Source organism: Dermacentor albipictus, chromosome 9 (assembly GCF_038994185.2).
Source record: "Dermacentor albipictus isolate Rhodes 1998 colony chromosome 9, USDA_Dalb.pri_finalv2, whole genome shotgun sequence".
Classification (NCBI taxonomy): Eukaryota; Metazoa; Arthropoda; class Arachnida; order Ixodida; family Ixodidae; genus Dermacentor; species Dermacentor albipictus.
This window is the reverse complement of record NC_091829.1, coordinates 41571286-41586288: the sequence shown is the minus strand read 5'-3', so window position 1 is coordinate 41586288 and position 15003 is coordinate 41571286. Positions and strand designations below refer to the sequence as shown.

Genomic DNA, 15003 nt, shown 5'->3' with positions numbered 1-15003 from the left:
GTGGCTCTTGCGATACGTTATCCTGAACAGCAGTCCGATGCTTTGGCGACTTCGAAAGGTTTCTGTTGTCGATCCAACTTCGTCATTGGAGACTGCAAACGTGTTCTTAATTCAGCGCAAGAAATCAGTGGTCCTGCACTCTAAAAGGAGTTTGCACCCTTTGGAGCTTATCATGTAACATAATCATAATCATCCGCCTTGCTTGCGTTTGCGTTCTTTAAAACTCTGCGCTCGCTACTTTTATATCGAGGATGTTGTGTAACACCGATTACGCAGATACCTGGGGTACTGGGCGCGCAACAATAAAGGAAGGAAATGCGCACAAGACGCGCATTTACTGTGGCATAGTTACTAGCGCTTGGAACAACGCAAGCCCTGAAGGGTACATACTCTTTTGTGGGTGTGGTCATGGATACCGTAGCCTTTAGGCAAACACGTTTCATACTACGTTGTTTTGACATGTGCGTCACCACGTACGCATACAGTTCAAGCACGCATGGCTACACATTCTCACTTAGCCCATTCAGAAAACAAAACGCTCGAAAGACGCGTACGCCGAGCTAGACCAAACAGAAACCTCGTTAATATCTTCTTAGGACCTCCTACAGTGTCCTCAATTCATCGCCAATTTTCAAAAGAAATTAGTTTCGTCTTGGCCCGTTTGCTGTCGTTCCACAGAACGAGATAGGTGTGCTAGTGGGGCTTAACTGCTTCTAACTTCCGAAAGCAGTGAATGATTCGCATACATGGTCTACATACAGGCATCTACTCCACTTTTCAGACCATAAAGTGAAGTAATATTTGGCTAAACTATGGCGCATCGCTTTATAATCGACCACAAAATTGTACAGCATACATAGCTGCCCATTTACGACAATGGTGTCGGCGATGTGCGAACACAAACCACCTTTCTATATTAGGATAACCACCTTTATTAGGATAAAATAGCGAAAGCGTCCCAGTTCAAACAGGTCGTAAGCGCAAAGCCTGCAACACGTTTTGCTTGCAATTGCGCATCGGAAGCCCTCCCCGCTCGCAACGATTATCGCATGGTCACCGTGAAACGGTACGCTGACAGCTATGCTTAGTGCAGCGAAGATTTCGCTTTCTTTCTGCAAGTCGCTATCATGGACCAACACGCGTGTTCTTTCGGCGATCGATCGATCGTGTTCTTTCGGCGATCAAGCCAATAAATGCGCAAGCCTTTCGTCGCAGATGCTTTCTTGAAGCGTATCTTTCTTTTTTTTTTAGTGTAGCAAGACTATGCCGGTGTTGCTGCAAAGCCGGTCATTCAAATTCAAAAACCGGGTAACTGGAATGGTTACGCTGTCCGTCTGTTTGGTTTTAATATCGGTGTATTTGCGCATATTGGCTATCCTGTAGCTGGTACCCAAATTCTTTGAATAGCTGCACTTCGTGGCGGGAAATTCAAACTGCTACACCCAGCAAATTACTGCAGGCCTATAGTGAAGCCTGCACATGGGTTTGAGCAGCCTGTTTCGAAAGCCACACGGAGATCGCACGCTTCAGGAAGAAATCTATTGCTGCCTGTATCGCAACAATGTGCTCCCTGTTTAAGCGAGCTGCTGACAAAGCTCAACCAGGCAAGCACAAGCAAACATAGCATAACCAAGCGTATTATACTTAGCTGCTACTGTAAAGTAGACGACACGACGTCACATCATGACGCAGAGTCAGCGAAGGCGGGCGGTGTAGCACCGATCGCTTGGCTAAAGAGTTGAGGAGAAAAAGCATGGCTCGGGAGAGAGTAACTTCTAATCATCCACAGAACTTCCGAAAGCAATGACTGCTTTGCATACATAGTCTACATCCAGGGATCCACTCCAGTTTGTCAGACCGTAAATTGATGTTGTAATATTTGGCTACACTACAGCTCGTCGCTATGTAATATGCCACGAAAATGTATAGCGTACTTAGTTGTTCGTTTACAACAATGGTGTGGGGTATGTGCTAACGCAAACGACTTGTAGTTTGTTAGGCTACAGTGGCGAAAGCGTTCCAATTCGAACAGGTCGTAGGCGCAATGCCCCCCCCCCCCTCCCCCACGTTTCGCTAGCGTTTGCGCATCGGAAGGCATCACCGTGCGACGATTATCGCACGGTCACCGTGAAATGAAACGCTGACAGCTAGCTTAGGGCGGCGATGATTTTGCTTTCTTCAGTCTGCATATCGCTATCATGGACCAACGCGTGTGTTCTTTCGGCGAGCGAGCGAGACCGATCGCGAGCGCGAATTTCGAAGCTGAAGCCTGCGTCGCTGCCTTATCAATTTCTCAGCGGCAGCACCGGAGGTTAAAGCAATAGTAGTTCATGTTCGCACATCGAAAAGACTATTTGATATGTAATCTTGAACCTTATAGAATGTATGACGGAACCACTCAAGAGATGTGGAGTAGCCGGCACCTTAAATTGTGCGCCAACATCTTCTTATATCAATAAAAAAAAGGAGCAATGCGTTGTGGATGCGCGAGCCTATCGTCGCAGGGGCTTTCTTTAAGCGGTGTTTTTTTCTTCTTTGTTTTAGTGTAGCAGCAGTAAGCCGGGGTGTTGCTGCAAAACCGGTTCTTCGCAATCGAAAAGCGGATAACCGGAGTAATTGGTTACGTGATCTGTTTGGTTATAATGTTGGTATATATGAGTTTGTGCATATTCGTTTACCCGAACCTATTACCCACAGTCTTCGAACAGCTGTAATCCGTGGCGTGAAATTCAAGCTACTACCCAATGAATTACTCCAAGCCTATGTGAACCTTGCGCGTGGTTTGAGCAGCCTGTTTTGTAAGCCACGCGGAGTGCTAAGGCTTCAGTGAGAAATTTATTTATTTCCAACGTACTGTCAACCCCATGGTGGCTATTTAGGTGTGGGTGAACAAGCTTTGACACATAAATGTGCATTTGCAATCCTGGCTTTTCTTTTTGTTTGAGCCAGAAAAAAAGAAAGAAAGAAATGCGGCGTAGTTGGGAAGAAATACAGGACGCAAACAATATCGACAAGTAAAAGAGAGGACTGCCTTCTCGGCAAGCTCAACAAACTTAGGAAATGTCTGCGCAGTGGCGCACGGGTTCAATCCGTTCCATTCTTGTACAGCTTGCGGGAAGTCGCAGAACAAGAAGGCGTTATTATTGGAGGAAAATTCTTGTAGTCTATTTGAGTGCATCTGTTGAGTCTGGCGAGTGGATTTGACGTATGCAAAGTCTGAGTAGTTAGGTTAAATGAGTTGTGGAGTGGCATATACAAAAAATTCGGACGCTATTGTTTCGCTCGGCTTCCCAGTGTGTGAAAGCCTGCACATTGTGAGAGCTGAGTTCGGGAATCGGTACGCTTGTAGCGGTTATAAAGAAAACGGAAAGCTTTCCTTCGAATCATTTCGAATGTGTGGCTGTCATGTTTCATGTGCGGAAACAAAAGTATATTCGTTGATTCTTAAATCATCCGAATAAGTGGGACATAGTCGATGTATTTTGCTTCAAGTGCCGAGTGACTCCCTTGAGAAAGAACAGTTTCTGTTTGCTTTCCTGGCTGCCTGTTGGATATGAGCAGTCCATGTCAAGTCGGTAGAAATGATGAGTCCTAAATAATGGTGCTCGGAAACACTTGAATTATGGCATTGTTAAATGAATAAGAATAATCTAAATTTCACTTTTCTTTTGTAACATACATTTAAACCGTTTTTTTTTCTAAATTGATTGACATCTGCCAATCCTTGCACCTCTGCCCGACTTTAATGCGCCATTGAGTTTAATTTGATCATCAGTGTTCTGGATTTATTGGTAAAGCACGCAGTCACTTGCAAACAGTCGGCTTTTAACGTTAACTTCTTTCGCAATATCATTTATGAAGAGCAAAGAAAGGAGGGCAGCCAGAAGAGTGCCCTGAGGTACATCGCAAACAATTGGAACAGGATCAAAAGAATGGTCTCCAAGATGCACAACCTGGCTCCTATTGGACAAATAATCACTTACCCAGCAAGTCCCTGGCCCATCTGCGAGTATGTACGTAAGCTTGAAAATTAGTTTCGCATGAGCGACCAGGTCAAGGGCTTGTGATAAGTTCAGAAAGAGCATATCAGTTTGACACTGCATGGTTAGGGCTTGTGCAAGGTCATGAGTTATTTTTATTAGTTTATACCATAAGAAGGCAACAAACACTGACACCAAGGACAACAATCCCGGCCACGGCGGCCGCATTTCGATGGGGGCGAAATGCGAAAACACCCGTGTACTTAGATTAAGGTGCACGTTAAAGAACCCCAGGTGGTCAAAATTTCCGGAGTCCCCCACTACGGCGTGCCTCATAATCAGAAAGTGGTTTTGGCACGTAAAACCCCATATATTATTATTACCAAGGACAACATAGGAAAAGTTACTTGTGCTTAATACTCTAAATATGATAAAGAAACGATAAATTAAGGGAAGTGCCGCATGTTGTGTCGGCTGGCGCTCGTCTTGATAAGAGCACTCTGCGAAGTGCGCATGCGCCACTAAGTGTTAAAAGCAGAGTGCCCCTTGCTAGCGGCGTCTCTTTCTTGCCGAGCCTCAACCCACAAGCATGGGTTAATAAACGTCGTTCACCCGGAACTTGTCTGATTCTTTTCGACACGCCTGGCGCAAAACGTAACACGTGGCGACGAGGATGGGATTTTGAAGAGCTGCGCAGCGTCAAGGAAGGCAAGTGTTCTCGGCATTCAGCCTCTGTTCATTATCGACCGACGATTGAAGAGTACTGCTTTTTCTTTTCTTCGCTGACTGATACCATGAACGAAGAAGCCAGTGCAGGTTCGACGCAGTTTGCTGCTCAACTGGGCCACATGGAACCATTCGACGTTTCCTCGAATGACTGGGCGTCGTACGAAGAACGGCTGACGTCGTTTCTTATCGTCAACCGCATTCCCGAAGGTGACAGAGTACATGCATTCCTGAGCATCATAGGCCCCAGTACCTACAGTCTTCTGAAATCGCTGGTTGCCCCGGAGCTGCCTTCAGCCAAGAGCTTCGAGGTACTAAAGAAGACGCTGGGGGACCATCTGTCGCCGAAACCGTCGGTCATTGGCGAGCGAGCAAAGTTCCACAGGAGGCAGCAAGTCGAAGGCGAGTCCATTTCTGATTACATTGCCGAGCTACGGAAGCTAGCACGCACCTGTGATTTTGGAAGCGCGTTAGATGAATCCCTCCGGGATCGCTTCGTCTGCGGCTTGTTAAGAGAGGATATACAGCGAGTGCTGTTCACGGAGGATAGCAAGCTTACGTTTCAGAGAGCGGTAGAGCGCGCTGTGGCTATGGAGGCGGCAACGAAAAGCACTGCGGAAGCCCGTGCAGGGGTGTCTACAGCCAACCTCATGCATAAGGTACAGGCGACTTCGAGTGTCCAGTCGCAGGCATGTTTTCGCTGCGGGTCGCCGAAACATTCCGGCAAAGCGTGTCCCCACGTAAATGACAAATGCTATAAGTGCAACAAAAGGGGACACCTACAACGAGTTTGCCGTAGCACCTCCAGCACGTCGCGAGGGAAACGCCCCTTCAAAGACACTGTAAAAACGTTATCGGTAGTATCCCGCTCGGAAGTGGTATCCGTAAAGGGCGTATCTGCTCCCAGTATTGAGCCCATCATGGTACCGATGAAAGTAAATGATGACAGTCCATATGGAGCTAGATACAGGTGCCGCCGTCACAGTCATGCCTTTCAAACAATACCGCCAATTTCTTTCATCAGCCAGGCTCAACCCGACAGAAGTGAAGCTCCGCACCTATACAGGAGCCCTGGTGATCCCAAAAGGCGTCCTGCAAGTCAAGGTGCAGCACGGTGGCAACACGGCGAGCCTTCCTTTATACGTCGTCGACCAGGAGGGGCCGCCGTTGCTGGGTCGGGAATGGCTTCAGGCAATTAGGCTGGAGTGAAGCAAAATCTGGAACGTCCACCAGCTGCCAAGGTCAGAGCTGCCTTTTTCTGGTCGTTTAGAGGAAAGGCTACACGCCTTGATCGCAAAGTACGACTCTCTATTTAAAGATGAGTTAGGCATGATTACAGAAGAAAGGGCCGAGCTGTATTTCAAGCCTAATCAGGCACCGAAGTTTCTCAAAGCAAGAAACGTGCCGTTCGCACTGCAAAAGGCGGTTGAGCTTCAACTTTCGAAGATGGAAAAAATGGGCATCATAACGGCCGTTGCCACGTCAGATTACGCAACGCCAGTGGTACCCGTTATCAAGAAAGACAGTGGCATACGTCTCTGTGGCGATTATAAGGTGACAGTGAATCCGTGCCTTGACGTCACACGTTACCCGTTGCCGAAGGTCGATGACTTATTCGCGGCTCTGTCTGGTGGCACTCATTTTTCAAAGATCGACCTAAACCGCGCTTATCAGCAAGTGGTCATGTCTGATGCCTCAAAGCAATACCTAACCTTGAACACGCACAAAGGATTGTTTGTCGTCAACCGATTACCTTTTGGAATCGCTTCCGCGCCGGGGATTTTCCAAAAGATAATGGACACGATGTTGAAGGACCTCAAGGGTGTTTGCTGCTACCTAGATGATATTTTGGTAACTGGGAAAACCCTAGAAGACCACTTAGCTAATCTCGAAGCGCTGCTGGGGCGTCTTCAAAGCCGAGGTGTCAGGGTAAAGAAAGAGAAGTGCTCGTTTTTTCAAAGCGAACTTCACTACCTTGGGCACAAAATCAGCGCTGAAGGCATTGCCCCATTGTCAGATAAAGTTGACGCACTTCTCCAGGCTCCAGAACCAAAATCAAAGAAGCAGCTTCAGTCTTTGTTGGGCGTTGTGAACTATTACAGTAAGTTCGTGCCCCAGTTAGCAACGATAGCTCAACCATTTTTCAGACTTCTGCAAAAAAAGGTAGCGTGGCACTGGGACGAGCATGCTAGAAAAGCGTTCAACCAAGTGAAAGCGCTATTGGCACAACCACCTACGCTCGCACACTATGACCCTGAAAGACAACTTAGGCTGTCATGCGACGCTTCTCAGTATGGTGTAGGAGCGGTCCTATTTCATGTCAACGCACCTCTTCACCCGTGGTCATGGCCGACTTCACCGTGGCAGCGTGTTCACGTAGACTTTGCGGGACCTTTTCAGAATACCATGCTTTTAGTGGTGGTCGACGCACATTCTAAATGGCCAGAGGTTTTCGAAATGAGATCGACAACTACAGAAAGCACGATTCGTTGTTTGACTGAGCTCTTCGCACGTTTTGGTTACCCTGAAACAATTATTTCCGATAATGGACCTCAGTTTGCTTCGCAGGAGTTCAAGCACTTCGTGCAGGCAATGGGAGCGCGCCACGTCCTCACGGCTCCCTACCACCCCAGCTCCAATGGGTTGGCAGAGCGTTTCATCCAGACCTTAAAGAATGCGCTGCGCAAAGACGGCACAGGAGGAACATTGCAGGTAAAGCTGCATAAATTTTTGCTGTCGTATCGCAACACGCCACATGCGACGACTCGTGAATCACCGGCGGCATTGCTCCTAGGACGACGCTTACGCAGTCGGCTAGATGCCCGTAAAGCCTTCCGTGGGGGAAAGAGTAGCACACAGACAGTGCACACAGGCATTAAGTCGTCCGTGTCGCGAACGTCACTTCTTGGTAGGCGACAGCGTGTTGGCACGTAATTCTGGAAAACCAAAGTGGACTCCCGCTGTGATTGTTGCTCAAACAGGACCTGTCTCTTTCCAAGTACGTGCAACCACCCCGAGGGGCACATTCACCTGGCGTCGGCACCAGGATCAGCTGTTACGAAGGCCTGCAGAGGACGTTACCCCTAGGCATGGCGAGTTCCTGTTTTATTCTGAGACTGCAGGCGCACCAGTTCCTTCCAGTCCTCAACCGCCCACGGTAACTCCGGTTGCGCAACAGGCAACACCAGCACCCGCCGAGGCAAGACGCTACCCCATGCGAGATCGTCGCCCACCGGATAGATTCCAAGCTGGACTCTGAGTGACTGTGTGCTCCATTAAAAGGGGAAGTGGTGTTGTGTCGGCTGGCGCTCGTCTTGATAAGAGCACTCTGCGAAGTGCGCATGCGCCACTAAGTGTTAAAAGCAGAGTGCCCCTTGCTAGCGGCGTCTCTTTCTTGCCGAGCCTCAACCCACAAGCATGGGTTAATAAACGTCGTTCACCCGGAACTTGTCTGATCCTTTTCGACACGCCTGGCGCAAAACGTAACACCGCAGGTAGGGAACGATCCCACAACCTTCGTTATCGTTCCTTTACATAACGGACCACACTTTTAGGCTCCACTATCTCAGGGATCGGTCCACGGTAAGATGCCCGATGTGGAGGAGTTGAGTTAACTCGCTAAGAAGGGCTTTGTCTTTACAAAATTACGGCAAAAGACATTCTCGGCGACTATCTAAGTCAATGCGAAGCACTTCTCCCCTGCACGTGGCGCAAAGCCAGAAAGAACTCACTTCCGGGGAAACACTCGCTCGATCACCGTCACATGCGCAGACCGCGACACCCTGACAACGTACGATTGGAATCAAAGCCAGTCGCACACTCTACATGCCGAACCACGATCGTCTTCGACAAAGTGCTTTTCGAAAGTAGGGGTCGGCGTTCCGCAAGTGGCGGGCCTCCAGTCGGCGCCGCTTGGCCTCGGCAGCCACTTCGGCAGCCGTTCATTTGGCGTTCCGTTGTTCTTCGGCCGCGCGTCGCTTCTATATACTCCACGACTCCATGTGTCTCGTCGGCCCGTGGCTTCGCCTCCTGTCTCGTCACTTCGGTACGTCTCGCATACCTCTGTGGTCTTCGCAGAGCTTTTGTACTTTTACGTGGCTCGTAGCGTACCCTACGCTCGTACCCACGAGTGAAACAAGGAGAGCAGGCGCCAAGCGAGTACTGCCAACACCATCTATAGACTAGGTGGTGTTTTTAAAGCGATGTGCGAGCGGGTGCGTGGGGGTACATGCGCATCGGTGACAAACTCTGTGACTTTGCACGACCTTGCGTTTGACCGTGGCTCCGACTAGGCAAATAAATTCTCCTCATCAAGAAAGAAGGAAAAAATAAATGCTGTGAATTACGGAGGAAATGAGTGAGCCACTGCAGTGTACCGCTCAAGAAGCTCTGTTTGCTATACTTGCGAAATAAATCAAAGGATCGCTCGTCGATGTGTTGCCCCTGGACGCCATATACAGTTTACACCAGTGCAGTAGAATCTTTTCTTCCGGTTACGTTCACCTCTCGAAGTCGCACATGCAGGAGCGACAGTGAGCATTTTGGACGCTCACATTCTGCTATAGTTTCAAACGAGCGACCTCGCCAGCGCTGATGCAAACGCCCTGCCTGAATGGCTAAAAACGCCAACATCGTGTAGCTTGACAGCATCCAAAACTGTGCTACGGATCATTGACCGCACTTTGGGACTGACGCAGCTAGTCGACATGAAAGGCGGCACTTCGTATAAAAGGGCTCAGGGGGCTGATTCTTTCGGAGCAGGTCGGGAATGTTTCTCACGGTCGCATTCGTACTTCTTCTTTTAGAGCGGAGCTTTCTTTAGCTCTTCTGCGTAGTATGACGCTAATGGTCGCATTCTCACCTTATATATTTTTGTATATAAAGAACTTGAGTGGTGCTACAAGGTAAACAGAACAAGTATTTAATTTCGACAGTTTCGATCGGTGGACCGATCTTCGTCAGGGTTTACAAAAAAATGGCAGTTCGGCCGTGGTAGGGAAGACACCAGACCGGCTACCCGGTCGTTCTTACATACATCAATCCGAGAGGAACAGTTGTGACAGCGATTGATTTTCGGCGCCTTGGCAGATTTACAGCGGCCTTTGGCAGCTATATATATATATATATATATATATATATATATATATATATATATATATATATATATATATATATATATATATATATATATATATATATATTGTACTGTAAAATAGGGAGCAGTGGGGCTGTGGCTAGGAGAGAGACAACGACGACGAGAAAGAACAACCTTGTTTCGGTGCTCGGTTGGCTACACTACCTCTCGCTGCTCCAACGTTCTAGTCGCGAACGCTTACTGCTCAAAGTGCTTCGCGACATTTGGTGGAGGTGCTGGACTTCTTGCCAACCTGGAACTCCGAAGCCGGACGATCCCTGTCACATCTCCCATGCCTGAGGAGACTAGCACTACCGCGCCACCCATGGCACCGCCTCCAGTCATCTGTCCTGGTGCGCCACGCCAACGGCATCCACCCATATTCAATGGAACTGACGATCATGACGTAGAGGACTGGCTGTCATCATACAACCGAGTGAGTGCCCACAACAAATGGTCTGATGCTGACAAGCTTGGCTACGTCCCTTTCTAACTTTCCGGGGTCGCCCATCTTTGGTTCCGCAAACATGAGGCTGACTTTTCCACCTGGTCAGCATTCCGAACGGCACTTCAAGAAGTATTCGGTCGTCCTGCTGTGCGCAAACTTCGGGCTGAACAGCAGCTTCGCTGTCGTGCCCAACAAAAAGGCGAAACCTTTACGAGCTACATTGAAGATGTAGTTGACATCTGCCGGCGTATAGACCCTAATATGACCGAAGATGGCAAGGTCAAGAACATCTTGAAAGGCATAGAAGACGACGCCTTCCAAATGCTCTTGGCAAGGAATCCTCAGACGGTCAACGACATCATAACGCTTTGCCAGAGCTATGAGGAGCTGCGCAAACAGCGGCTTTCTACGCGCCGAGCTCTTGCTCCGGACGTCGCGCTTTCAGCTCTGAGTGATGGCGTCACTTCTACTCCTTGCACTTCAGACCTTTTCGACAGCATCAAGCAATTTGTCCGAGAAGAGGTGGCGCGCCAACTCTCTCTTCTGCCAGTCGCTTCAGCCTCAGAGCCGCGCTTGTCTCCAGATCTCCGTCACCTGATACAGGAGCAAGTCGCTAACGCAGTACCACTTGCTCATCAGCCGCCTCGTACGCCTGTGCCACTTACGTACGCTGCCGTTGTCGCCAATGCAAGGCCTCCTTCTGCAGGTAATCAATCCAGACTTACCAGCGCCTTTCCCTCACCTCCGCAAGCAGCTGCAACATATTCTCCTGCCCCCCCAAGCAGCTACTGGCCGCCACAGCAGCCCGTGCGCCCACCTCGCCAATATTTCCAACAGTCTACGCCCGCTGTTCTCAATCCATGGCGCACCCATGACAATCGGCCTATCTGTTATTCGTGTGGCCTACCTGGGCATGTAGCACGGCTTTGCCGCCGGCATGGATGGTACCCTTCGGATTCTCCGAGGGCACAAAGTAACGGTTTCGACTCTCCGTCCCGTTCTGCTACTGCCGCTCAGCCCTTCGAAGCCTCGTCTCCTCTTTCCCGACCCTTCAATACCCGTCGGTCTCCGTCTCCCCGTCGGCGTTCTCTGTCGCCGCTTATCCGTCGTCCTGAAGCTATCCGAGAGGAAAACTAAGGACCGCAGTTCCAGAGGCAAGAACTGCGATCTCAGCGAACTCCTCAAGCCCTCATTTATTTCCTGCGAACGTCCTTGAAGTTTATGCAGAAGACATTGCCGTTCATGCGCTTGTAGACACGGGAGCAGCAATATCAGTGATTTCGGACCAGCTTCGTGTTACCCTTAGAAAAGTCGCGACGACTTATTCAGCCATTTCATTACGTACAGCTAGCGCTGCGCCGATTGAACCCTTAGGGAAGTGTACCGTGCGTGTTGTTATTAGCGGCGCTTTATACCATATTGAGTTCGTTGTTCTGCCTCGCTGCTCCCATGCCATGATTTTAGGATGGGACTTTCTGTCCTCTCATCATGCCGTTATAGATTGTGCCCGTGCTGAACTCGCGCTGTCGCCATTCAGCACCAACGTTTTTGAAGATACTGATGACACTTCCAGTCGTGTGTTCGTCACCGCCGACACCGAGATTCCTCCATACTCTGCCGCACTTGTACCCGTTTCCTGCATTGGGTTTTCCGACTCCACAGTTCTTTTCACGCCGTCTCCGCTTGTTGCTCGCCGCCATCCTTTCTTGCTTCCTTTTGCCCTTCTTGCCATTCGACAAGGTTCGAGCGCACTTTATGTATCGAACCTGTTCCCTTGCCCTGCCAGGCTGCTCCACAATGAGTGTCTTGGTTATGCCGACGAAATCGAACCACGCTTCCTTTACGATGTGCCTGACGACCCGGCTTCTCCTCCGGTTGACGCTCTGGCCCTTCAAGTTTCTCCTCCCACGCCGCCGTGTGACCCAACATTTTACCAGAGTATTGATCCCAACCTCACTCTAGCGCAGCACGCCCAGATCGTCCATCTTCTTGACCGCTTTCGCACGTCATTCGACCTACAACAATCTCGCTTAGGCCGTACTTCCACTGTTGTCCATCACATCGACACCGGCAACCATGCGCCTTTACGCCACAGACCGTATCGTGTATCCGCCACGGAGCGTAGCGTGATCGCTGAGCAAGTTGCAGACATGCTCCAACGCGGTGTCATACAACCTTCGCACAGTCCCTGGGCTTCTCCTGTAGTGCTGGTAAAAAAGAAAGATGGCACAATTCGCTTTTGCGTGGACTACCGGCGACTTAATAAGATCACTCGCAAGGACGTTTATCCGCTACCCCGCATTGACGACGCGCTAGACTGTCTCCAAGGCGCTGAATTCTACTCATCCTTAGACTTACGATCCGGGTACTGGCAAGTGCCAGTGGCTGAGTCAGACCGTCCGAAAACGGCCTTCATCACACCTGACGGTTTATTTGAATTCACCGTGATGCCATTTGGCCTGTGTAATGCGCCTGCCACATTTGAAAGAATGATGGACAACATCTTGCGCGGCCTCAAATGGCAGATATGCCTGTGTTATCTGGACGACATCGTTATCTTTTCACCGGACTTTCCTTCCCACTTACTTCGACTTGAACGCGTCCTAAAGTGCATCGCCGATGCTGGCCTCCAGCTTAACTTGAAGAAGTGCCACTTCGCTGCCCGGCAGCTGGTCATCCTCGGCCATGTCGTGTCGAAAGAAGGTGTACTTCCTGATCCGGCGAAACTACAAGCTGTTGCCCAGTTTCCCCGACCAACGACTTTGAAAGAACTGCGCAGCTTCATTGGATTAGCGTCCTACTTTCGCCGTTTCATCCGCAATTTTGCCACTATAATTGCACCTTTAACGCGGCTTCTTCATGGTGGCCACAACCTTTCAACCTGGTTATGGGATTGCGATGCCGCCTTCACAAAGCTGCGTCGTCTCTTGACGTCACCACCAATCCTGCGCCACTTCGACCCCAGCGCTCCAACTGAAATACACACGGATGCCAGTGGCGTTGGCCTTGGGGCCGTTCTCGCTCAGAGAAAGGCCGGCTTCGATGAGTACGTCGTTGCCTTCGCCAGTCGTGCACTCACTAAACCTGAATCGAACTATTCTGTCACAGAAAAGGAATGCCTCGCTATAATTTGGGCCATAACCAAATTCCGTCCGTATCTTTATGGCCGCCCGTTTGACGTCATAACTGATCACCATTCGCTGTGCTGGCTGTCATCCTTAAAAGAACCGTCCGGTCGTCTTGCTCGATGGGCCCTTCGACTGCAGGAGTATGACATTCGCGTACTGTATCGTTCTGGCCGAAAACATTCGGATGCGGATGCCTTGTCTCGTTCGCCACTAACAGACGAGGCTCGCTTCCCGAAAGCCTCATTGTCCGAGTCTTCCCTTGCTGCCACGGACATTCTTCTGGAGCAGAAGAAAGACCCATGGATTGTGTCCATGCTGCGTTTTTTGTCCAGCCCATCAACACCCACTAACAATCGCGCATTACGTCGCCAAGCACATCACTTCTCCATTCGCGACGGGCTCCTGTACCGTCGCAACTACCTCCCGGACGGCCGCAAATGGTTGCTTGTCATCCCGCGACATCTGCGTTCGGATATTTGCGCAGCGTTCCACGACGATCCCCAGTGCGCACATGCAGGGGTACTGAAGACATACGCGCGTCTACGCCTTCGTTACTACTGGCGGGGGATGTATCGATTCATCCATCATTATGTCCGCTCCTGTTTGGTTTGCCAACGCCGTAAAGATCCTCCTCGTCGTTCAACCGCCCCATTGCAGCCTTTGCCTTGCCCAGCACGTGCTTTTGATCGAGTAGGCATCGACATTTACGGACCTCTGCCAACCACATCAGATGGCAATCGCTGGGTAATCGTGGCCATCGACCATCTTACGCGCTATGCGGAAACTTCCCCTTTGTCCAGCGCTTCTGCACGTGACGTCGCCTGGTTTCTCCTGCGCCACATCATCCTTCGCCACGGAGCTCCCAGGGAATTACTCAGTGACAGAGGCCGCGTCTTCCTCTCCGACGTCATCGAGGCTCTCCTCAAAGAATGCCGCATCATTCATCGCACCACTACTGCGTATCATCCGCAGACTAATGGCATGACGGAGCGCTTTAATCGCACCCTTGGTGACATGCTGGCCATGTACGTTGCATCCAACCAAACCAAATGGGACCATGTTCTACCTTTTCTGACCTACGCTTACAACACCGCCACGCAGACTACCACAGGATTTTCGCCCTTCTTTCTCCTGTACGGACGCGAACCTTTTTCCACAATGGATACTATCCTTCCGTACCGCCCTGACTCCACGGAAACAACTACCCTATCCGAAGCTGCTGCACACGCAGAAGAGTGTCGCAAGCTTTCCCGTATATTTACATCAGCAGACCAGCAACGCCAGAAGCACCATCGAGATAGTTCCAATGCTCCTGTATCCTATGCTCCTGGCTCGCTAGTGTGGCTTTGGGTTCCAGCCTCTACCACCGGACTGTCACCGAAACTCGCGTCGAAGTACCAAGGCCCATACCGCATATATATATATATATATATATATATATATATATTGCCACGACAAACTTGGTGACATTCAAGTTGTGCGCCCTTTGCATTGGGCACAGTGCACGCCGTACAGTGATGATGATGTTAATCAACAACAGGCAGCGATCTTCGTGGCACGGGCAGCCAGTTGGACCCGGCTCGCATG

General features: G+C 50.0%; 1 protein-coding gene across 1 annotated transcript; it reads left to right on the top strand.

Moving 5' to 3' along the window:
* Positions 1-4459: 4459 nt before the first annotated feature.
* Positions 4460-7679, top strand: LOC139049701 (uncharacterized). The gene is made up of 2 exons (XM_070525434.1): positions 4460-5108; positions 5731-7679. Exons 1-2 carry the CDS (start codon positions 4775-4777, stop codon positions 5913-5915), a joined length of 519 nt encoding a protein of 172 aa, XP_070381535.1. The 5' UTR covers positions 4460-4774; the 3' UTR covers positions 5916-7679.
* The last annotated feature ends 7324 nt before the right edge of the window (positions 7680-15003 follow it).